Here is a 26,371-nt window from a genome sequence, read left to right as displayed (position 1 = left end):
ACAATTAAATAAAGATGCTGCCTAAAACAAAACACTACCAAAAACAAAAAACAATTTGCACAATCCTGTTAGATATGGGGAGAACTGAGAGTTCCAATTATTTTTTCTTTGAAGTCTTTCTCTAAAGCGACAAATATCAGTTGAACATGGTTCTGCTATTAAATCACAAAATTTGATTCTATTATGTGTCATAACAAAACTTAAACAGTCCTCCCTTATGTTCCCAATCATAGTTACAATGACCAATCTGTTGTTGAGGGGTTTGAACAATGTTATGTGAGACAAGGTGAGGTACTGGAGGTGACAATAAGAAAAGCATAAACAACAAAAAAGACAATTCCCTTTGAACAGAAAGCACATTATGTGTGATTTAATAGCACAAATGTGTTCCATCAATGTGCAATTTCAAAGAAAGACAATTTAAACAACTATATATTATACACACACACACACACATGTTGTATGTATTTCTTCATAACCTAATCTATCACAATATTAAATTTAAGTGGAAAGACTGTCCATCTATTTATTGATTGTGGCTTTAGAACCTTTTTCTTTGACAATTAGCAAAGATATTGCTAAAGAGACAAGAGTATAACTTTTTGTATGCTTGCAGCCAATGGGATTAGTTGCATGTTATCTGGTTACTGGAAGTTTGCAGTAAAGCAAACTGTCTTACGTGGCCAGCTGCTCTTCCTTGGGGCTCTGAAGACTCTGAAGGTTTGATCAATACTATCAGCTTGACGCAGAGTGAGGAAGCACAGCCCGGTTAACCCGTGTTTAGATCTCTTACATTTATCATCTACTAAAGAGTTCCCACTGATGGAGAAGAAACAGGTAAGGTGAGCTCTGTAGATGGGGTTCATTTATCTATCTATCTATATCCATATCTATATCTATAGATATACAGATCTATATATAATCATTATCAGCCTTTATCAATCAAGATGTTTCCACTTGCTTACATATGTATAAGCTATATATACACATATATATAGCCTGTGTGTGTGTGTATACACAAACACACCCAGTGTTGTTAACTATAAAGTGCATGGCGAATTCAGATAAAAGATCTTGTACTCTAACATGCTGATAAAGCTCTTCCACAGGGATGGTTTTACTACAAGAATTCAACCTTGTGCTAATTAATCTAAATCATCATCATTCCAGCAGACATATTTAGTGTCTACTGGAGTATGAAAGATGCTTATGTGCAGATGGAAGCAGCCCCAGCATGAGCATTTGTCAGTTGCAGCCAAGTTTAAAGTTAGATTTAGTGAGTGCCATCACAGCTTGAAGGAAGGCACCTCAGGGATGTGAAAACATATTGACCAGCTAACAAAGTTTCCTGAATTAACAGAAAGCAAGGGGCAGGGATTAAACAACATAAGCAAATAATCCACACATTTTTGAAAACAAAAGCAGCCATAAATTATAGGCAAGTTATCCAGTTAATCAATCACTTTAGGCTTTACATAAAGTATTTAGCCCTGTATTAAATCTAATCTTTGCCGACTGACCCGATATCAAGGAAAATCTGCTGCAGAGGGCACTGGAGCAATGCCCCCCCCCCCCCTTCAGAGGTGCAGTGACCTCTTTGGACAACTTACCGCTCTGGAAGACTCTCCATAGTCTATTTTGAGATTGGACATGGCTTTGATAATAGCCATAATGGACTGAATGGTGTTGCTATAGACCACGGCTCTGTACTGTCTGCACTCATCTTCTGAGTAGCCATCTTCGTGAATAATCCTGGTGAGGAAGAATAATACACACATTAGACTCCAGGGATGACAGTCATCTGAACTCCATCAGTATATGGCCATGTAATACCCTATAGCCTGTGATGATAACACAGTTATTTGAAGATAAAAAACATGTTATAGAAAGTATCGAAAAAAAGGGAGGATATTCTGCAAACTGCTTTAGATTGACACATTTCCTGTGTTACAGCATTGAAGTAGGACAGTTTTTTTAAATGTGTTTTTCAAACATTGGATTTTAAACATATGACTAGCATTTTCAATTTAGAAAAATAATAATAAAAACATGCTATTGTTGTTTGTCTTAACGTTCAAATGCTAACCTCTAACTGCAAAGATTGCTAAGATTTCCCAGTATTAAAAGATAGAAACATAAATTGGTATGTATAATTAAATTGAAATGACAAGATCCAGATTTCCATTAGCTTCGGTAACGCCCAGCCTGCCTGCCTCAGAGTAAGACAACACAATAGTGTTCATAAACTTTAAAACAAGGGCTGCTGCAAAGAGGAAGTTGGTTAGCAAGACTAGACTCAAGAGCAGTTTCCTTTATTGAGTGTAAAGATTTACTTAAATGACTCAATATTCGCACAATTAAACGGCTGCTTTCACAGACCTCGATTAGCACTAGACTAGGACTACTACTAAAATAAAATAGGGTAGTCCATGACTAGTGCTAATTTGCCTGTGAAATCAGCCCATAGCGTGTTGCATGATGTTCCAACTGTATAGACTTTTAATGGACAACAAACAAGTGATACAATGTGATTTAAGTTCAAGGTTAAGTTCACTGTTTAGTTTTGATTTTAGGAAAACAGCAATTATTTGTGATCACACTTGGCAGGTTATGGTTAAAGCCTTGCACTGCCAGCTACCGTATCCTGTTTATAGGTCATCAGTGTCATCAGATGATCCTTTCTATTAACATGAGGATGACAAGCCCTTCATTTTATCATGATGCTGAACCAACCAGTAAACAGCACAGAGAACACAGCATGCCAGCCTTTTCTTATTTTGTCTGAGTGAAGATTTGGAGGGGGTGTTTGTTACTGGGGAGAGGAGAGGGGCAGAGAGGTCTGGCAGGCAGGGTGTATTGCTGGCTGGCCCAGTCATAAAAGATAAGACAGACAGAAATACAGGCCCAGCGGGTCAGAGTGCAGTGCTGGAATGTAGACTGGCGCTGAGAACGGAGGGCAGCTGATGTTAGTATAAATATTTAATAAAACGTGGAGGAAAAAAACAACAACCGTCTATCCCACATGTTCTCTAAAAGGGCAAGATCTAGTCCTAAAAATACAGCATTCCCCAAGCCTGTGTGTAATTAGCACTGCTTTTGTAATCTGTGTAATTTGTGTCTATTGTAAACATCCAGACAACATTCGTCTCTTAACCCTTAATAGCCGACGTGTAACACATTTATATCAGACCGTTAACAAGACTGACAAAAATATATAATCCCATCACCTCAGTATAAGACATACAGTGAGGGAAAAAAGTATTTGATCCCCTGCTGATTTTGTACGTTTGCCCACTGACAAAGAAATGATCAGTCTATCATTTTAATGGTAGGTGTATTTTAACAGTGAGAGACAGGAGAACAACAACAAAATCCTGAAAAACGCATTTCAAAAAAGTTATAAATTGATTTGCATGTTAATGAGGGAAATAAGTATTTGATCCCCTATCAATCAGCAAGATTTCTGGCTCCCAGGTGTCTTTTATACAGGTAACGAGCTGAGATTAGGAGCACTCTCTTAAAGGGAGTGCTCCTAATCTCAGCTTGTTACCTGTATAAAAGACACATGTCCACAGAAGCAATCAATCAATCAGATTTCAAACTCTCCACCATGGTCAAGACCAAAGAGCTGTCCAAGGATGTCAGGGACAAGATTGTAGACCTACACAAGGCTGGAATGGGCTACAAGACCATCGCCAAGCAGCTTGGTGAGAAGGTGACAACAGTTGGTGCGATTATTCGCAAATGGAAGAAACACAAAATAACTGTCAGTCTCCCTCGGTCTGGGGCTCCATGCAAGATCTCACCTCGTGGAGTTTCAATGATCATGAGAACGGTGAGGAATCAGCCCAGAACTACACGGGAGGATCTTGTTAATGATCTCAAGGCAGCTGGGACCATAGTCACCAAGAAAACAATTGGTAACACACTACGCCATGAAGGACTGAAATCCGGCAGCACCCGCAAGGTCCCCCTGCTCAAGAAAGCACATGTACAGGCCCGTCTGAAGTTTGCCAGTGAACATCTGAATGATTCAGAGGAGAACTGGGTGAAGTGCTGTGGTCAGATGAGACCAAAATCAAGCTCTTTGGCATCAACTCAACTCGCCGTGTTTGGAGGAGGAGGAATGACCCCAAGAACACCATCCCCACCGTCAAACATGGAGGTGGAAACATTATGCTTTGGGGGTGTTTTTCTGCTAAGGGGACAGGACAACTGCACCGCATCAAAGGGACGATGGACAGGGCCATGTACCGTCAAATCTTGGGTGAGAACCTCCTTCCCTCAGCCAAGGCATTGAAAATGGGTCGTGGATGGGTATTCCAGCATGACAATGACCCAAAACACACAGCCAAGGCAACAAAGGAGTTGAAGAAGCACATTAAGGTCCTGGAGTGGCCTAGCCAGTCTCCAGACCTTAATCCCATAGAAAATCTGTGGAGGGAGCTGAAGGTTCGAGTTGCCAAACGTCAGCCTCGAAACCTTAATGACTTGGAGAGGATCTGCAAAGAGGAGTGGGGCAAAATCCCTCCTGAGATGTGTGCAAACCTGGTGGCCAACTAAAAGAAATGTCTGACCTCTGTGATTGCCAACAAGGGTTTTGCCACCAAGTACTAAGTCGAAGGGGTCAAATACTTATTTCCCTCATTATCATGCAAATCAATTTATAACTTTTTTGAAATGCGTTTTTCTGGATTTTTTTGTTGTTATTCTGTCTCTCACTGTTAAAATACACCTACCATTAAAATTATAGACTGATCATTTCTTTGTCAGTGGGCAAACGTACAAAATCAGCAGGGGATCAAATACTCACTGTATATGTTACACTGGATTACTAAGGGTGAAAACTATTGTAAAGACCCTTAACAAACCCCAAATATTTTTTAACTGAATTTAAATAATGCAAAAATATGGGTAATTCTTCCTAACATTTGGCCCTGAATGTTTTCTCAGGAGCAGGAAGAGACAAACCATATGGGAGTGGGCTGCAGTGGACAACCAAAACTTATTTGTATTTCTACAGGGCGATTCAGGAACTGACATTAATTACATAGCCTTGAAAGGCTTTCTGTGTTTGCTGATGAAAGGAGGACTGAAAGCCTGACTTGTCCTGAGGAATCTGGATAATTAGGCAATTTGAACTGGCGAACAGCGGGGCTACGGGTGCAGGTCTGGGTGAAGTGACGCTCACCACAGCACTGTGATCGCAGTGTTGACAGCATCACCGAGAGTGCAGACATCAGGATTAGTTTGAAGAAAAATTTGGAGTTCAAGGTCACACAAACACAGTACGTGTTGAAATAGGCCCTTTGGGATTGAGTTGTAAATTTTACTGCGGTACAGTGTATCAGACACAATAAAATGAAAACCCGCACATGCTGGGCCATTTTTTAAACGTATTATTAGAATTATTATGGGAGCCTTTTCCTAAATAAGTATTTTGTTATTTTTAAATATTAGAACTGAGCATTTTTTATTTTGTACACCACATACATATGCTAAGGATTTCTCACTGCACCCTTAAAATAAATATTTAAAGCTGAATTGCAGTTATTACTGTCAGGGTCATTTTTATTCACTGTAGCTCATGAGTAACTAATACAATACATATTGAAAGTATTGCTATAAAAATCCTAAATATCCTCAGCTGCAGCACTGTGTCCAGAACCACATGACCAGGGGCCAGGGTAATGATTCCCAACAGGATGTGGCTAATGACAGAGATTGGATCTTATAATTCAAGCACAAATGAAGGACTAGAATAGCCGCGAACTACAGGGCCACAAAGGAAAGACATGTACTTACTTCATCTGCTTCACAATGGTGCTCTTGCCTGACTCACCAGCACCTGGAGAGAAACAACAGTCGGAGGTTAAAAATATACACTCCTATTTAGCAACTAACTTAAACAATTACAGCATACATCTGGTGCCCCACATCTGACAGTTAACACATTAAGATTTAGTTTAAATTCAGCCTGGCACTTATTGTATTCTTACCCACTCGATGTTTGGTGATCAATACCTTTCAGTTTGTACAAAATTCACTGAGCAGAAAAGCCCTGATTGATTTGTATATTTGAGTTCAGTATGACTTAAACAAAAATATGTACTTGACTACAGATAGGAAATCTAGCTTCACCGTACCAAAACCAATAATAAAAAAAGCTCAGACATGCCAAATCATACAACTGGTGTGCAACTAGTAAACTGCTCAAAAATCTGTCTTGTGATTTAAAAAAACAAAACAAAAAAAACAGTTTTAGCACCCATGTGGAAGCATGTCTTATTACATAGAAACTGTAGGATAAGGATTTTGCAAATGCCATGCTATCTTGCAGCTGGAGGAGAAATTAAGTGCTCAATGCAGAGTGAAAAATAACCCTAAATAATAAATAAATAATAAAAGGAAAGTGTTATGCAATCCACACAGGTAGCTGATGATGTCACCCAAAACATAATGGATACAAGTCCACACAATGTAGGCAGACCTACTACACAAGACATTGCATAAAGTTCAAACTGGTGCAGCTTGCAGTTCAGAGGAAAACAAAATATAATAATGAAACCTCTAATAAGCCGGCCTGTGTATCTATCCACTCCGAGGCAACAACAGACACAGGAAGGAAGACCTTTTCTAAAAGCAAAGAGGAAGGTGGACTGGCAAGCTGCTTTCTGGAAATGATGTTATTTATTCTCTCCCACCAGACTTCCATTGATGTCGCTTTAAAATATGAATCACATGGCGACTTCATCCTTTGATCATTAACTTTTTTAATACCATGCAGAGGAAAGCTCTCATTTGTAACTGGCAAAGAAGAAACTGGAAGTTCTCTTGACCTTGTTCAACCCCCCCATTTGAATATAAAGCCCAGCTAATGTAGCAAGCTAAGCAGGAGTACAAAAAGTCAGACAGTAGACACAGAGAATATGAAGCTTGTTAAGTAAGAGGGAAATGCTTTGGATGTGACCTGGCTCTTTAAGGTGAGCTCGGCTTTTGATAGAGGAGAAATGAAATTCAGAGTGATGGGATATCGGGGGGGTAAAGACTGCTCTTTGACAATTGCGGCATCCTCCGTTTAATCAGTGAGATGCCCAGCAGCTCGTGGCTGTACTTTTAATAACCTCGGCTGACATCTAAAACTTCAAACACTGCATCACAAAATCTGTTTAAACCACAACAGAAACTACTCGGGAGAAAGCTGTGTGCAGCTAATTAGTTTTCTACAACCTGGGATGACAACTTCCAGCTACATAATAGATGAATGGAGAAAACAGACTCCACGGGGATGCTTCTCGCTTCTGCTTTGAAAAAGGAAGACAAGATCCCCGCAGCTCAGAGCGGAAGGGTGACAAAAGCCCCCTTTGCCAGGGCTGTCCGCATTCCCTCTTGCACGATGTTAAAAATAATCATTCATCTTTAAAACAGCAAAAGCTCCCTGCACAGATCATACCGACAGCACTTCAGTTGACGTTAAATCTAACTGGCTTCTGAGGTAAAGCAGGCTGACACCCCTTTTATTTGTTTAATGGACCCCTGGCTGTGGACGGACAAGCAAAGAGGTAAATGGAAAGGCTGTAAGGGAGAGTGAAAAGACAGCAGCTGAATTGAATCATGAGAAGCCAGAAGAAAAAATGGTGCCAGGGGTGCACAGAAATGGGCATGTGAATAAGCCGGTGTATAATTTCACCCAGGCTCCTTTATCTGATGAGAGAATAAATCAATGGTAGTGACTGTCTAAACATTGATCTCACACTCAGCGATGGAATAGGCTTTTAGAGAGTTATTTAAGAGGAAAGTGTGGTAGAAAGTAAAACTTTCTACATTTTGTTCTCAATGACCTTGTTCAAAAAGGGTGTGTGTGCGTGTGTGAATAATTTCCACAAGGAAAATTTGGAGAGCGAGAGGTCCTAAAACTGTAATTCCTTGGCAGCCCTGAATTTAGCTTTTCTAATGCTTTCCATTACTTCCATATTGAAATTGGAGATAAAACAACGACACTCAAAAAACAGTGCCATGCAATGCTGTGTGCTTAGAAAACAAAACCTAAAACATTAAAAAGAAAGCATCCAGGATGAAAAATGGTCGATTTGCAAAGTAAACAGTTTGTGGTTTGTTAACAATACAGTCTTCCTGAGGGTACAGCAGACTGGGCAAAACTCCCAACATACCAACAAATCCACTCACTGTCACGTTTTTTTATATTACGGCCATTAACTTTTATTGATGATAATATAGGTGCAATAACAAAATAGAACTGAGGGTGGGGGGGTGTGTCCCTTTATCAACCCATCTATTAAAGATAAAATAAAATAAAAGGCACAGCTGGGGAAACATTAGTTGCACAATTATCATTAATCATACTTTAGGGTACTTACTGTAAGGTATCAGAAGGGGGTAATGAAGGCACTATCACATGTAGGTGCAGAGTGAGGAGGAAATTCCCGCAAATTACATTGTTTCTGTGTACATACCTTAATGAAATAGGCAATTTTCAAAACCATGCTTTCATTAAAAAATGATACCTCGATTTTTCTTACAGAAAACAATAACATCACACTTATTTATGCAGATTTATTGCTGACATTAAATATTTTAATATTTTGTTCCTGGATAATGGCTTTGCTGTAATACGCTGCTAAATTACAGATGGGGAAGATGATAAGAAAGCTCGAGTCTTGAGCTGCTGGATAGCTCTTCTGCCATTTTTAAATAAACATAACACTGTCACGTCCAAGCCATTGATAAAGGTGTGTCAACACTATTAAGAGTTACTAGCCTTTGCTTATGACTGCAAACACATTTATATACATACAACAGCACAAACCAAATCAAGTAATGAGGGAGTGACACTACAGTGGTCTATAAAGCACATGGGAAGGAAAGGGAGCTCATTTAGATGGAGAAATTCAGTGAATTTAAGAGAACCCATGCAGAATGATTACAGTACATTATATGTGCACAGACCTAAAGAATTACTTATGACAGGACCCATATTTCATACTCCATTTAGGAGATCTTAAATGTTTTAGATCTGGGGTAGGGGGTGGCTACTTTATTCACACGCTGTACTGTACTCCAGTGCTTTGTGGTGAATAGCTCTGCCAAAAAAAAAAAAAAAAAAAAGAACTTGCATTTCCTTCGGGAACAAGTCTTTCAAATTAAGACAGAAACGACACCTTTTGTCTTAATACAATAGGTGTTAACCTTGGCAGGGCTTAAAGAAGTGCACAGCTCTGTACATCGTCAGATCTGCTGCACGTCAAAAGGCAAAATCTCTGGGGATGGCAGGTTTACATTCTGTAGAGGGAGCCATGAAATATAGTGCTTCTTCAGGAATGTAGTTCATCAGAGGCTAAACAGAGGCTGGCACTGTCTTTGCTTCTCTCCCTCGCTGGGCTTCACACAGCTTACAGTGGGACTTGGCAAGCTGCCAGTATCCAAGCCCATCTATGAACATAGTTTAGGGTCAGGGGACATGTGTTAGCCAATAGGATGAACCTGTACAAAAACAATATTAACATTATTCATGTGTATAAAAGCTGGAGATATACCTTGTTGCACTTTTCCTATGTGCATATTAAATCTCAATTGTGCATGATATAGTGTAACAATGAATGAAACAAAAAGGTTATTTAATTCGCTTGACTGTTTATTGTGGATAAACAGACTCCTGAGGTAATGGGTCAAGATGGTTTGCCAGAGAATGTTTTCTGCCAGTTGAAAATGGCTGCCCGAGGACAGATTCAGTAGGCAAATCCATTACAATGAAACACACCCTGAATCTCCCCACTATTGAAATGGATTTCGGTATAAACAAACAAAACAACATGTTTAGGAATTTCACGCTGTAAGACACAATTTGAGAATACGCAGCACTTTTAATACAATCTGCAACATTCCCAGCTATTTGAAGCTGCCTCAAGCAACTGCTGATGCCAAACCAATACATTTTGGCACTGGCAGCAGGGTGACCACATTTAATTTAGCATCTATAGTAAGATTTAAATTTAGAAATGATGTGCGATTACAGATTTGCAACTGTATTGGTCATATGCCCAATGAATCAGTATAAAACGCACAAACAAGCAAGGATAATATAAATAAAAACTTGTAATTGCATTTACTCCTACCTCAACTTCATATTCACAGCTTCCATTTATGCACACCTGCAGAAGGTCAGATTGAAGTGATGGGCAAACCCAGCTGTTTCTGGATCACAGCAGTAAAAAGTAAATCAGCTGCCCTTTACCAGCCTCACCAGGCTGATGTCATATAAAGGACAACTGTTTCCTAGTGAATCTATCTTTCTTAGTGAACACAATGTCTTTGAATGAAAGTGGCTCATCTCTCTGCCGTTTAAATCTCTGCTGGTACAATTCCGCTAACGAAACCCTGAAATGGTGTAGCACTGAAAAACTAGGAGGGAGTAGTACAGCCCTGAGCTTCTGCCATTCTTCATTACAAAGATTTAAACACTGCAGAAGTCAAAATTTTAATCTCTTAAAACACAAAGATGTGTGTTGTGGAAACCCACTGCCAGTCCAGTCAAGGTGGTGGTGTTTTTTTGTTTGTTTGCTTTTTAAACACACATTTTGTACAATAAAATGATTAACCTTAGAACTCCAGTTAGGCCTGTCAGAAAAATACTTATTTGAGCCAAAGAAAACTAATGGGTGTATACACATCTACACTTTCTTACGAGTCATATAATGCATTAGAGTCCCTGATCTCAATAATGTGCACTCACATTGTTTGCTCTCAGCCACTCCATCGACTGCAACTAACTTTCTCATTCAAGCTAGAGTGCCTTCAAATTCCTTCAAGTATGAGCAGTCCCCCTATCGCCCATGATGCTCTTCATTTGCAGTCACCTGCAGTGTCAATGTTAAGCCAGTGAGCAGTGTCCTTTAGTGCCTGTGATTACAGGGGAATCAAATTCCCTCTGGGAGAGATTTAGTTCAAATCTCCTCACGTCTCCTTCAAACATAAACATGAAAGGAAAGCTAAGAAAAACAATAGCATGACACCCTTTGTGCTTTTGTTGTTTACTAGAGTATTACTGCATACATATTGCATGTGCCCACATCTCCGAGTGAGTGTTACTGCAGTGATCTCAATGCCTGGGTTGACAAGGGCCCTGAAGGGGATCAATAACAGTAAAACCATGCTCTCCCGGGGCTTGGAGATCCAGTGCGCGTGTATGGAGAATCAGAAGGACACAACACCTACACCGTGGGAGCAGCAGAGCTCTCCATGAGTAGCACCCTGCCTCCACACAAGATGGTGCTCGCTGTTGCTCACAGATGGCCCAGACCCAGGGTGAACACCCACCACATTTAACCCTGAGCACTGCCAGCCTCACAGATGGCACGGATGCAGACCATTCCTTTACCAGTGCACGGAGGACGGATACAATAGCACAACATGGGATGATGTCCATTCTATTATATGATGGCATGCAAATTAAATATTTGTTAAAGAACACCTATGTTTTCTTTCTTCTTGAACTGAATGAAACCCTACCATCCTGAGATAAGTGAATCAGGACCAACTCTGCAGTCTACCATTTTGTATGGGTGTGTTCATCTCCTTTTCTTTCACTGCATGCGCCTGCAAATGAGCCTTTAAAAAGGTTTCCATGCTGCGCCAGCCTATGCTGATAGGGTGGTATAATGGAATGTCTGGCACACAAGGCAAGATGTAGCCACGAAATTTGTTGTAGTTTTCTTTTCTTTTCCCCTAAGAGCTTTGATAGGAAAGAGAGTAATTTAGCTTAAGTTAGTTTAGTTCAGAGCTATGCTTCAACCTCCTTCAACCTATGCAGTGGATACTGCAGGCCAATGTTTTTGTAGAACTATCCACAAAGTAATTGATGAGATTCTTTATAATATATATTAAAGTAGAACTGGTGCCCAAAATAAACACTTTTGAGTTGTGAACCATTTTTGAGTTTATGTTCAAAGCACGCATGCAAAATGACTAAGAAGTAGAGGATGATTACATTAAGCCCATTCATCAGGGTGACAAAAGTTGCCTGTGTGTGCAAGAAACTCTGATATTCAATATGAAGAAATAGGCCTTATGTTCCATTTACACAAATCTCTGGATTCTTTGAATATGAAGAAAACAAATACTCCTGGCTGCCTAGCAACTGGCAATTGAGAGATACTTGTGGTGGTCACAGTAATTTGCTTTTGCTATACAGCAAGCGGGGCACTTTAAACCAAAAAAAAAAAAAAAAAAAAAGGAAAGGGTGCTTTTTGTCCCTGAATGAAATGAGTTTCCCTTCCCAGTCCATTTGAATATGATTAATGTGATCTGTATTTCTGTCACGCCTGTGTCGCTTCTCCCTCATTGATTAAACAAAAATAATATAAGAGGAAAATAGAAAGAAGGCCCATTAGTCTGCAAGGGTGCCGCAGATTGAACAAGGCCAACTGGCTTTCTATGACCAAGGAATGGGAAATTACTTTTCTTTATCATGCAGCCCGAACTTAAGACTGCTTTCCTTGCAGTAGTTTAACTGAAAACAGGGCACAGACATTTAATTGAAGGAGCAGGGTAGAAGTGAGTAAAGCCACTGCCAAGAGCTCTAAAACATTCTTCCAGTTTTATCAGGCAGAGGTTGGTATGCTGAATGAATAACGACTGACTAAGCAGGCTTGAGTTATTGCTTCAGCACACAGTATGGAGAAATTCACTATTTGTTAACAAAAAAAAACTCCTTCCCTGGTCCACTGAATCCACGGACATGTACAGAGAATAGATGAGAGCGAAAAAGGGAGGGAGGGGGTTTGTGTGTGGCAGTGGGTGTGTACAGTACTGAAGAATTCATGTCTTTCTCCTGACTGATCTGCAATCAAATATTAATCTGTGCCTCCAGATCCTTTAAACCCGATGTTACTCATATAGTTTTGAAAATCACCATGGACAGACCTGAGCTCAAACTACAACATCACAAAGCTCAGTAAAGGAAGCCCTCTTTTGCAAAAAGAAGCTATGGGTCTCATCATCGGTTAAGCCACATAACACATTCTCTCTGCAGTTCTGCACCATTGCAAAGTTAGAAGAAATACACAAAGTCAGCTTCCCATGTCTGTCCTGTGTCCGTACCTCTTCATTCTGTTGTCACTATTTTAAGGATTGCCGGATATCCCCTCCTTTCACACCTCAGCTGGCAGAAGTGAGTTCAAAGCAAACAAAAATGTCCTAACTATTGTCTATAAGAAGGACTTCCACTAAGTGTTGGAAGTGAGTGACAAGGGGAAACAGTCCTTCAGTGACGAGAGTTTAAGTGATGTTTAGCCAGACAGCCCGAGAGCACACTTATTCCATCTACAAATTATGCATAATTGCCCAGCAGAGTGAGGATCAGACCTATGTCTGAGACAGTATTAGAGCAGAAAGACTTGTGGAGGGAATCAAGGAAGGACTGGACAGCATCATCATCTTTACATAACAGAATGACACAGAACTCCAGAGCCGTTCGACAGGAGGATTAGGTGGCAGACGTAGACCTCACTGCCCCGTAACGTCAACAAAATAAACATTTCCCTCAAAAAATAAATACAAATGAAAATAATTGTACCGGGAGAACAGTCCAAGTCACTCTGGTGGGTAGGTTATAGTACAAATAACTACTAATGGCCAGCTATGAAAAAGCTTAATTGATCCCTTTGGGACTTCAGGAAATAACAATCTTGTTGTTTATCCAGTGTTAAAACAGACCCAGCTTATTAAAAAACAAAGTTTAATTAGTAGCAGGATGTAGATGCCAGGAAAGGTTGCTCAGCATATTAAGTGCCTGAGCTTGTTGAAATTTGTTATCATTGACTGTTATGAAAAAGCTGTAACTACTATTCCAACAGGCTTTAGAGCTGCAGCTAAAAACAAAAGTGGGAACAAGTCTAAAGAGCATTGAAGAAAAACATAAAACACACAGTGCTTAAAATAAAAAGTTATGTGTTAATTATCTGGCCACATATGTTCTGAGAACAAGTCAAAAGTGCACTGCCAAAAGCATACTGGAATCACACTATGCCTTTGGTATTTGTAGAAGAATAGACTGTACTGACTGAAGTACTGGTTAATTTGCCCAGTGTCCAGCAGCCCTCTCTGGCCCTACTGTTGCTAGTCCAGGAGATTGACATGTGAGATACCAGCTTAATCATACATGAGCAGGAGGCAATCTTACATTTGGAAAATACTCCTTTAATTTCGCTCGGGGATTTACTGATATTGTTACACATACAGTTACTCACAACTCTCAGTGTAGGAATGCAATTAGGCTGTTATTGTTTTCAGGATTAAGAAAATAAAGAAAATCCTGAGAATGACTTGCTCAGACCGTTCCAAATGAAAGAAAACAATCTTAACATTATCCAACAGGTACAGACTTAATTTTAGACAAATATGCTGTCGAGTTCTGCTTTCACAATCTGAATCCAGTGACTTAATTCAACCTAAATCTAACTAGGTAATTTTATTCTAGACATAACAAATCTGTGCCACATGTTGAGCCCAAAACATCTTGTTGGTGCTGAGCTCTTGAGAAAAGAAGTGAGATATCACGTCACTACGGCCATTCTTTCAGGAGGACTTGAGGTTTCAGAGGGCTGTTTTCAGTCATTGCATTGGCTTTGCAAAGATATCATAACCTGAAGCCAGAGACTGAAACCAGATTCCCATTTGAAATGCTATAAAAAGCCAACTAAGAGAAAGCAGCACTCCCACTTCAAATGAAAGATCTTTTCATGGCTGTGCCAACTCCTCTGGGCAACCGTGCATCTGTACATCCCACATTTCAGGAAGGAGTTATTGCCAGCTTGCAGCCCGAGATACAGACATGGGTCATTAGTATTCATGAGGTATTCTGGTTGATGTTTGTTTACAAAAAAAAAAAAACTGGACTTTCTGGAAAGCCGTGTCTATTGATTTGGCAGAGAATTCATTACCTGTCCCCGCACTACGAAAGTGTTCTTCTGACAAAAAGAGTTCTTCGAGTCTCTTATGGTGCCAACTTAAAAAAAAAAAAAAAAAATTAAGCTCTCTTTCATGTGGAGGAAAAAGTCAGGCTCGTCTATGTGTGTACTGTATATTGTGTTCGAGTTGATTCCTTCACTGGCATAAATAGGAATGCTCTTTCTTCTATCTGTTTATTTTTTATTTTTTTAAGGGGGATGACGTAATACACTAATGCTGGGATACAGCCACAATAACTTCTTGCCCTATCTGTCACTTTCACGTCTCTCACAAAGGGCTAATTGACCCCATGATTTTCTTAAAGAAGGGTGGGTGAAGCAATCCTGTGTGTACAGTACAACTGTTTTTTTTCTTCCCTTTCAGAAAAGGGGTTATCGTCTTTGTCACAACAACCGCCCAGTTCTTCGCTCAAACTCTTTTCCTCGCAGGCAGTTCTAGAGAGAAGACAATAGCCGGGATTGATGAGGGAATCACAAAGACAGCTCTGTGGATGGATCTGGCAAGAGAGAAAGGCCCCTTTCTGTTTACTGTCATTTACGCCACAACAATAACATCTAAATTTGCTTCAGAACTACTTTCTGGCAATTAGCAAAATAGGGCCCCTGTTATCCCCTCTCCGATGCCTGGACATTTACTGGGGGGGAGTGGGGGAGAGAGAGAGAGCAAGTGAGAGTGAGCAACAATAATGGGGGTGGGGGGACACTTTGTTTTCCACTGTGATTGGCTGTGCTTCCTACACCCTGTTCAGGGTTCACAATGCTGTTAGCTCCCCCTAGTCAACACAGGAACCTCCATCTCCTTTCATTCCCAACAAACTCCTTCCACAATGCCTCCTTGTACAGACCAATCTAATTGGTTGCATTTTGACTGAGTACAGTGATTTTTTCCCATTTTCACGTTTATAGAATTAATCAGTTTTTCTCTCTCTCATTGTGCTGTAAAGAGCAGTTCCCAATACAGCTACTTGTGAAATCTTGAGTGAATTGAAACAAGTAATTTTGTGCCCCTCTTCTATGACACACTTCTTTGGCTTTGTTTTGTCATCAAGACCTGTTTAATTGAGAACCGCCTAAGATGTTGGGCCCCTATAGCAATATATGGTACCTGTGTGCAATGTAACCTGAATAGATGAAGACTTCAATACTGAGGACTAAAGATAACTACCTCAGGCTTAAACACTAGATTTAACGGTGTGATTCCCCCTAATGAGTAACCAGGCCAACACTCCTCCACAACTGAGAATCAAGAAGCAAAAGGTCATTTAAAACTGTATAATTGCAGATTGTTTTAACCTGTGTTAACCTGAGCAATCCAAGTGACAACTGTGCCCTTTATCCAGAAAGCTGTACAGTGTCAAAAAGATAAGGAAAATGGAGAACAGAAAACTACTGTTGATATACAGAGCACCACTTTCGCATCAGTAAAAGCCATTTTGTCATTTCAGTGTAACTAAGCCCTGAGATCCTTATGTGGGCAGAATAATATTGTTGAGTTGAGTTGTACTGCTGCCTGCACAAAACAAATAACACCTGGTGCTCAATTACTGTTGGAAAAGTCACAAGAAAATAATCATTCGAAAACACTACAGTGGAGGCCTTGGGGAAAAAAATAAAATGTCATTGTTAAACTACCTTAGTCATCAATAATTTCATCCAGAGAGGTTATAGACTGGATATTACGATTTTGTTTTTTTAAATCTTACACATAAAACAGCTCAGGCAAGACATTCAGGTGAACCTAGAGCACACTGTACACTAATAATTGTTTTGAAGCCACTAAAGTAATTGGGATTCCTAAAATGCAAGCTCTAAGACTAATTGAAGTTTCAGCATTTAAATGGCTTTGGGTAAATTTCACCCAAGATTACACGTTGTGAGAAGGTCCAGTTCGCAAAAGATACAGCTCATTAAGATAGGATAACATTTTCAAAGCCTGATTGTATTATATTTACCAAATATGAAGAGTTCTTAAGTTCTGAAGTACTGTAGGAGTTTGTTTCTTTCAGATGGGGCATATTGAAGGTTCAGGGATAGCGGAGATAAAGAAGTAAATTTAATATTACATTACATTATGTATTAATCTAATCACTGACATTACAGTAAGAGCAGGGCTAATGAAAAAGGGCTTTACATGAAATAAGGTCATCCCTTCAGGCTATCCCTTTCAGGAATCTCTGGTACACCATTCTGAACACCGCTTTACATCTTCTCAGATAGATTAATAAGAATAAAATGGCTAACCTTTCAGGAAATTAAAAGGCTATATTTACAGTGCTTTTGTATATCTACTGTCAGATACATGTCGATATTCTGTATTAGTTGCTTATGAGACTAACAATTGCATGAAGTAGTTAATACATAGTATTCCTTTAACTAAAAGGGTTTCAAGACACAATCCTATGCTTAACCTCCCCATTCAGATGGAATATTGGAAGTTATAGTCCATACATAATCCAATGGCATACACAATTGCTTAGTTAATTTCTTGTCATAAAATAACATAAATCCGTGTTGCCAGCTGGAGCGTAAAGGGAAGTTTTAGACATTTCTGCAGTTGATGTATTAAAGTAAATACTTGACTCCATGAGGGGAAAATAAAGCAGCTGATACATAAAGAGCAGTATTCATATGATCAGAGCTTTAGAACATAAAATTGTGAATGTTTTGTTGACAAAGTGTAATATAAAAGTCTCAACTATTCTAGGTTGGTCCAGTAACACTCAGTAAGAAACACTGACAAAAACATTCCCCGCCTACACAAAAGCAAAATATTCAAATATCCATTACAACTTCAAGAGGTAAAGGAAAAAAAATAACAAATTCACTGTTTTCACATCAATGATGGTGTCCCTCCACTATGTCAATTCTTTCATTCAATAAGCAATCGTGTTGACAAGTGCAGGCTTGTTTATCTGTAACTCGGAAAAAAGGACAACGGGGTGAACAGAGAATGAGAAAGGCGAATAAACGGCCAAGACAACTTTAAGTTTTACGTGCGGCTCTGCATGTCATACAGGACAGTGCTGAGAGACTGGAAGAGAACGTAAATCAATAGGGCTTCTAATCCTTCAAGGGCAAGCAAGGAAGGACCTTTCCAAAAGTCTCTAGAACAGCTGGGATATTATACTGAGGCCCTTGGGAGGCACCAGGGCCTGCTGAGCATGAGAGACATCGGTCTAAAACATCTCACATTGTGATGATGATGGCCTGTGTGAAGTGTCCCCATGGAGCCCCTATACCAGACCCCTCATCAATGGTCCAGTCCTGACATGCACAAACACTCCAGGAAATATCACAGAGCGCTGTTTAGCTTTAGCAATTTCAAATGTCTTTGAAAGTTAAGAGAAGGCACTGGAGACTTTTTATTTTAATGTGATATTAACATTCCAGGGATGGATGAGCCTTATTTGGTAGAGAAAGATTATTCTTCAATCATCGGAGAATTTAATAATGAACTTTGAAGTGCTTTCACATTAGTTTTATAGTGGAACATATTCAATTTGCTTTCATATTCAGGTCAAGAATACAAGCTCTGCCTTACAAAGCTCTGCTTGAACGGTGTGTGCAACATTAGTCCTATCCTTGTACTGCTGCTTTTCACAGTCTGTTTTTAAAACTCAGGTCTATTTAAAGTTCGGGCTATTTATTGCTTATCTTTAATGGCATCAATAATTAATACTGATGGAGAATAAACTCCTTCAAACAGAGTATGTGTGTGTAGCTGTCCTTCTTTGTTCTTTAGGAGGACAGATGTCATAAGTGCAGCTATGAGAGAGAGAGCGAGAGAAAAAGAGAGAGAGCTCCCTCTTTCTTGACATCTCGTTTCCACACACAGCTAGATTTCAGAGTGACAAGCCCCCTCTCCTTGCTATTTTAGGCCGCACAGTCTCATACTTGGCCTGGTGCCCAAGAAGAAGCAGGAGCGAGCGGATGTGCTGCAGAAGCTGACTGTTTTAAGGTACAGGTGGGACTGAACTCAACATCCTAGGAGGAAACTGAGACACATTAAACAGCAGCTTTGTGTTTATGGCCACAAAGCAGCACTCAGCTTTTAAAAATATCATTGTGCCGATCCTAACCAGACCACCAGAGCTCTCTGAAGGAAACCCAGGACCTCTGGACGGGAGAACTAGCAGAGGCACACACCAAGCTAGGCCGAGTGTCCGGCCTCTACAGTGCTCAGCTTTCTTAGAACTTCCCAAAAGAAGAGAAAAAACATCCAAAATCAGAACTAAACCAGAGGGATTTGTAGCTTTCAAGTTTGGCCACAGTATGTGGCTGGAATAAAATGAATAATAAAAATAATAAAAAAGGGAATTGACAAAAGGCTGAACATTAAAAAGTGGAACTTTGGTAATAATGAGGCATTTCAAGATTTCTGAAACTTCTATCTAGTTACTGTTCCATATTGGAGCATTTGTGTGTGCGAATAGCATTAAAAGCATAATTAAATATTTAACAAAATGAAATGTTCAACTGTGTGATCTAGCATTAATGAGAGACTCAGAATCTGTTCATTTAGGTGACTGAAGTAACATTTTGGACACAGATAGAGGAGAGGGAATCTCAAACAGTCTAATATAGTCAACTGTCAGGGACTAACCTACACAGTCATCTTTTCTTCCTACTTTGCTATCTATTCTATGTACGTCTCCTAGTTAAACCCCACTGGGCCGCTCTCTCCCTCTCTCACCTGCCGCCCTGAGGCCCTGTTACAGTAATTAAGGAAAATGTGTTTCTGTAATGAAAGAAACAGAACAGAGGATGTTAACAAGGCATTATCTATTAAACACCTGCCTCTGTCGCCAGGGGAAATGCGCTTCTGGAGATTTCCACGATAAAAAGCTGAACAGAATAACAGAATAATTTTATTCTTAAAGGCACAAAAACAAAGCGACACACACAAAATGTCCAAAAAAAGAGACAAAAGCCTATTATTTATCTTTTCAATTATCCCCACAGCTTCCAACCCCTAACACAGGCAGACCTGATCCTTTAATTTCCATGGATGTATTATGTTTCAACTTTTAAAGAAATCCACGTGAGCAATATTGCGAACTGTGATGTAAAAGCTTTTTTTTTTTTTTTTTTTAACAATTGCACAATATCACAGTTCAGAGAGGCCAGATGGAAGGCAATTATAATTTATGCTCACAAAATGTTTAAAAATTTGTCAGAATGTTCAAACAATACTCACATCAAAAGAATAACTTTATAATTACAAGCAGTGGTTGATCCTGGAGTGGGAATTTCCAAAGATAGCAAGAAGGCCACTCAAAACCAATGCATTTTTTTGCTTGTTTATTTTAAATAGGAATGTTGACAATGAAATACAATTGCTGTTTTAATTAGCATTTCTTCTAACCAGTTATAGTTTGTTTAAATTAAATGTTGCCCTATTTTTGGACACAGGCCACAACATGACTTCCTACTTCTATAAATACATTTATGATTAGCAAACTAGAGAAACTTGTGTGTGTCATTCATGAGCATCAGTACAGCAAGGAGTTTTGTGAGCCATTTTACAAGGACAGATGCTGTGTGTCTTTTTTTTTTTTTTTTTTTTTTTTTTTTTCGGACAGGCAAGTCAATGGGCGTCCCCGATGTAAATATATCAACCATCTTCTAGGCAAAGGAGGGCCCCACTGGAAGTAAATGAGGAGGCACTTAGTTTAAAAATCCAGAAAAGCATTTTATAAACAAGTTTACTTCTGCCCGATTCTGGCAACAGATAAAAAAGAAAAAAAAAAAGAAAAAAGGATTACAGAGCAGACTTTCAGTTGGGCAGATCCTGAAGTCCATGTTTTGAGAAGAAAGTGCTGCAGAACACATACTGACAATCTCCTGGTGAACACAAACTCTAACCTCATTTTCACCACTACTTTGTCAACTGCCTGGCAACATGAATTACAGAAACAGCAATGCTACTAATAAAACAGCTCTGAAACCACTACAATTTCCACAGTGAACAGGGAGCACAGTGACACCCCACGGAGAGTCAGGTCACATAGCTTCTTATTACAAGTTATGAAACATCAATGTCATTCCCCTTCAAAAATCCAAAGTTAAATGTCAAACCACATGAGTTTTATTTACTAGAATCATTAGCAAAGGCCAAACAAAACAATCTGTAAATCCATAAAATAAAGTAGATCTTCCTTTTAATTACACTCCTACAATGCTCATTCAGCTGAAATATGGAGGCTGAGCTGGTAGTAGTCGATTTCATGGCAAGTATGCAATGGAAATATGTGTAATAATGTGTGGTTCTAAGACTGATGAAATCGAAGTATGAATTTGGACCAACCAGTGCCCACTTTTATCTGAATACATCTGATCCAATAATGTGAGTGAGTGGCTTCCAGAATAAACTCTGAAATTGTGCTCTGGCTGCGAGAAAAGTAAAGGAAAAATGGCATTACTTTTAAGAGAGAATCCGAAAGGAGAAGGTCTAAAAATAAGAGGCTTTTAAATGACAATGGCCTTGCATTCGTCCAAACTATTACAGTAGAGGCTTTCAATCAAAACTGGATAAATAAAAATAAAGTTGAATGCTTCCTGATCCGACATTATAGAGGTGTATAACATGAGCTATGTGTCTGTTTCTTAGAGTGCTGGGAGTGTTAAAGTGGGGTGTACATACAGTTGTTATTCTGTAAGTGCAATGCATTCTGGTATGAAATCACACTTACAGAGTAGGCATGGCTTTCTTTTTTAACTACCGTTTCACCCCTCAACTTCCTGTTTTTATGATAAACTCACCTAAGCAGAAAAACACAAATTCAAGCTTATCTAACTATGTTATCTAACTATGTTAACTATGCTATCAAGAACCAGTCTGAAAAGTAAACATGAAAAACTAAAAATAACTTTCAATATGACACCAAACTAATTGTATCATGTTAAGCAAATCCACTGACCCACTCTAGTTATTAAAAATGTATTGCAAATGGAATATTGTCATGACATTATAAGATGTACTTTATTGATCCAAGCGCTACATTGTGAAGTATGGAATATTTAGGTATGCAATATTAATACTGGTGCTATTTAAAACAGAGTAAAAAATAACTTTCTTCCTGCCTGAAAAATACAGGCTTTGTTTTATTTGGTGATTTATTTCTTATTAACATTACTGAAGGATTTTATTATTAGGTTTTCATGGATTCAGAGGGCAAGCCGTACACAGTTACAGCATTCTGCTGGTGTTGAGGAGCAGCAGTCCAAAAGAGAAACGCTGCCCTCGATAGAACACCATAACGTGCCATGCAGAGGGAATTTCTGCACTTGGGTTGTGTCAGTGAGGCCAGAAGAGATTGGTGAGGGAAAGGCTCCCTACAGGATGACCCAGTGTTTCAGGCCACTCAGAACAGAGCTGTAGTGAGTCTCACCCCAGCCATGATTAATCAGAGGTAGCAGCCCTGCACTCACTTCACCCAGGGCTGAGTGTGTCTAATCTCCCTGTTGTGCCTTTGCTCAGTTGCATCACCCGAGCTCAACAGATGTTGACCAAGAAAATACAGAGTCTGTATGGATCAGCAATGTAATTTAGAGAGATTTACAGAAGGTGCTAAAATCCAAATCCGTCAGAAGCATCATTAGTGTAGATAAAAAAGTATTTAGTTTTTCTATTTGAAAATCACCTCACAGGGCAACAGATGCATTCCCTCCAACACATCACAAAACGTCCACAATCCTCTGCCATGCAAACTGTTTTAAAGTCTGACTCATGAACATTTTTTTATTTTTTTTTGTCAAGACCTTGATTTTCATTTTGAGACAGAAACATGTTTGAATACCACCAAAGTGGGGTGGGGAGGTAAAAATATCGAATACTTTTTTTTTTTTTTAAATATGCAAACAGGACATACAGCATGCAAAAAATCTCTCTTTCACACAAAAAAAAGATCTGCAGTTTCAAGGTGTGTTAACTGCATGCTCTCTTCTTCACTCTCCTGCTTGGGTTTAACTCTCCTTCTACCAACAAAAAGCACTGACAAATCTAGGTCAAAAACATCCACACAACGATCACTTGAACAAATTTCAAGAACACTCAACGGAAATAGAGAACAAAGCAACTGCTTCTGACACTAGTGTGCCAGATCTTAAGCATTCTCTTGTCTGTTAATGTAGCTCCTAACCGTTGCAGGCCCTCCTTATGTGAATACATCACGCACTGACAATTACAGTACCTCAGGTTCTGATAATTCACATAGGGTTGATGGAAAAGAAGCTCAACTGATTTGGAAAAAATACCAATGATCACAAAGCATGGACATCGGAGCTTTCGGAGAATAGTAATGATGCAGATAAATCAATGACACTGCCCTCAGCCAAACTCTGGGGTCTCATCTTTTGTTTTTGAATTCCTGCTGAAGACTGATTTTTGCCGACTGCATATTCCTTTTAGGTTGCATCATTCTGTCTGTTCTGTTTTTGAATCAGCCAAGGGAGCATTTACTACACAGAGCAGAAACGGAAATAGATTTTTCATGTATTCTGAAGGTTATAATGATATACGATTCCAAACAGCCCTCTCTTGGATGAACAAGCATGACAGAACTCTTGATTGTGACTGAGTGCATAAAAAATAAAATCTTCTTCTGATATGACAGTTCCTTCAATTATTATTTTGGATTTGATTATACTCAAGATTGTAGAAGTCATTCATTGTAGAAGTCTGATTAAATGTATTAGTTTATTTTGTCTTTGGTTTTGAATAAGGAATAGTGACTGGAGCCCCAGGAGATTTTGTTAGTACAATTGCTATGATGTGGGCTTGCCGACCTATGTTGGGTGATTCAGAACTCAACTGACCTCCTGGACAAACCAGCCTCACTAGTCATCTGCTTTCCTCACATCCCAGACAAGGAAATTCCCCTCAGGTCATAGAGCTTGTTTTATTGTATACACAAGGACTGAAAACATACCACAAATAACCTAGGGAAGTAGTCTGACACAGTACAGTTCATGGAAAGAAATGACAAAATGTTTTCATTTCACAGGAGTATCAGAAAAGAACATTTATAACTAAAGATAGACCTGCTAGGCAACAAGTGAGAAATCCTGCATGAATCTCCACTCCAGTAAACTGCTCTCGAAACTAATGAAATAGTACAGTGACAGGAAACAAACAAAAACAAATATGAAAAGTTAAATCAGGACAAAGAGTTAGAATATAGAGGAAAGCCAATTGCGATTTATTAGAAAGAAAAAGAGACGGCATGGTTTGTTTTTGGATAATGTGATCTCAATAAAGCTCACACAATGAGAAAGTCAGTCAAAATGCAGTGGGACTGTTCCGACTGGTTCCACCAAGACCTGCTACCGTTCCGCCACACTGCTGCTACATCGCCTGGGTACACCCGGGAACAGTACGGCCTAACAGTAGTTGCTTCACAAACTCCTGAACAAAAATAGTTGTTCAGCTGTGTAAATAAAGATCAGCCAGGAATGATTCTCCAAGTTGGACTTCTCCCACTGAAGCTGAATCCCAGAGATCTTTATTTTGATTTCACACCTTGATCGTGTGTTTTTTTCTGGGATTATATTTTGGAAGCCACAGGAGACCCCTGAGAGAGAGTGAAACAGACAGGCTGATCTCCCAACACTTCACTGTCCTGGGAAGATAATTAATCGTGGGCTGAAAGGCCATCTATTAGTGGAAAACTGCATCGGTCTCACAGTAGGGGAAGAATCACGGATTCGGAGTGGCTGGGAACACAAACACCTTGAAATCACAGGAAAAACAGAGAAAGGGAAGGTGGGGGGAGTGGAGTGTTTTGAAAGATTAAAGCAATTCTTTCTAGAGTTCCCATGATAACCAATTTTTTCCAAATTTATATGAGGATTATAAAATATACAAATAAATATGACCTCAAATTGAAATGTCTGGTTGTTTAATATTTACATAGTTTGTTGTTTTTACTTTGCAGGGAAGGAAATTGATAAGACGTGAAGGACAAAGAGCTGACTGAGAGAGACCTAGAGAAAGATGCATTCTTACGCTGACCTTCTTGGGCATGGGTTTAAACAACTGTAGCTACACTTAGGTACTGGATACGGTTTTCAGGACTTTGGGATGAACATTGTTCAGGATTTTGCTACTTCTGGCAAGCGGTCTTGGCAAAGGCATATAAAGCTGTATGTTTAACTGCTTACAACAAGATACATTATCAATATAAGGCAACCAATCATTAGTTCCATTGCAAACATCCTCAAACCAGTCCTACTATAAAGTATCAGACAGCCATAAATGAAAGCCCAAAATATGAGAACATTTGAATATCGTAATAGAAATGTGGGAAGACCTTTCCACAAACATGCTCTGTGACCCCTTTCACCATCCAACTTAAGTGTACCATATTTACTGTAAAACAAACAACTTCAAAGAAGTGAGAGATCTACCAAAAGACATGAAAAAGTGTAATTTTATGTTACAACAACTAAGTTAAATGCTGTTGCTTTTTCCCACTGCCTACTTCCAAACTCAAATACTTTTCAGCTTCATTAAATTGCTGCAAGCCTTCCAAATCTCAGTTTCTGGGACTCTGTTCTCTGTTTATACATGTCCTTGTGCGGTTAAGTCAGGTGTCAGGCTCTGTCACTCAAGTTGGAGACACGGAAATGGCCCGGTTCAATTTTCAGGCTGACTGAAATTAAGCTGAATTGCAAGTTCTGACTACCAGGGAGCAAAGCAAGTAGATCACCAGCCGAGCAAAGTGACAGCTTTTACTGTGGAGTCAGCACTGAAAGAGCTCAATCTTAACATCAGATTTGACAAGGAATCAAGATAGACCCGCACATGTTTAAAAACACTCATAAGGCATGAAATAGGAGTGTTCCCCTAAACCAGGTACTGTATGTGTTAGTTTGAACTGAATGTGAGGGGCATGTACACCTTTGCTAAACAGGAAATAACACCATACCGTGGATGTACAATACTATAATCACACCTCTATAAGCAATCACACATTTATCAGCAAGGCCCAGCTGAAACCGACTATGCAGTAGTAGCCAGGGATTTATAGACCACCCTTTAGTGTCTGTAAGTCTCTGGTTGAAAAGATTCTGCTAAATGACTAACTATTATATAACTGTTCAAAAATATATGACTTGGTTTGGAAGACAGATATCAAGAGAGAACACATTCTGGGCCTTCTCTCAATGGCATTTGAAGTGTGCAGCACAAAGGTTCAGTGTGTGATGTGGGTTCGTTTGTTTATGTATGGGATTTTCTTTTCCTTATTCTTTTAGTTGTAAAGTACATGTAATACTGGTTTCATCCCATCCGTATGCAGCATTTCAATTCTTCTTTTTCCAACCAGAAATCCAAATAGTTGTTTGCTTGGGGTCTCCGAGTTGTTTGTAATCCTCAAGGAATAATG

At 39.3% G+C, this 26,371-nt stretch overlaps 1 protein-coding gene across 1 annotated transcript in view; it reads right to left on the bottom strand.

The window, feature by feature from the left end:
• The window catches only part of LOC136736558 (guanine nucleotide-binding protein G(i) subunit alpha-2), an 86,813-nt gene that overhangs the window by 23,207 nt on the left and 37,235 nt on the right, over nt 1–26,371 (bottom strand). The window contains exons 2-3 of the mRNA XM_066698124.1: nt 5,806–5,848; nt 1,611–1,752 (exon numbers count right to left, since the gene is read on the bottom strand). Coding sequence (XP_066554221.1) covers nt 1,611–1,752; nt 5,806–5,848 — 185 coding nt within the window. The remainder of the gene's footprint in view (nt 1–1,610; nt 1,753–5,805; nt 5,849–26,371) is intronic.

The sequence above is a fragment of the Amia ocellicauda genome, chromosome 3 (assembly GCF_036373705.1).
Source record: "Amia ocellicauda isolate fAmiCal2 chromosome 3, fAmiCal2.hap1, whole genome shotgun sequence".
Taxonomy (NCBI): domain Eukaryota; kingdom Metazoa; phylum Chordata; class Actinopteri; order Amiiformes; family Amiidae; genus Amia; species Amia ocellicauda.
The sequence above is the reverse complement of the archived record's forward strand: the minus strand, read 5'-3'. Positions and strand labels throughout refer to the sequence as shown.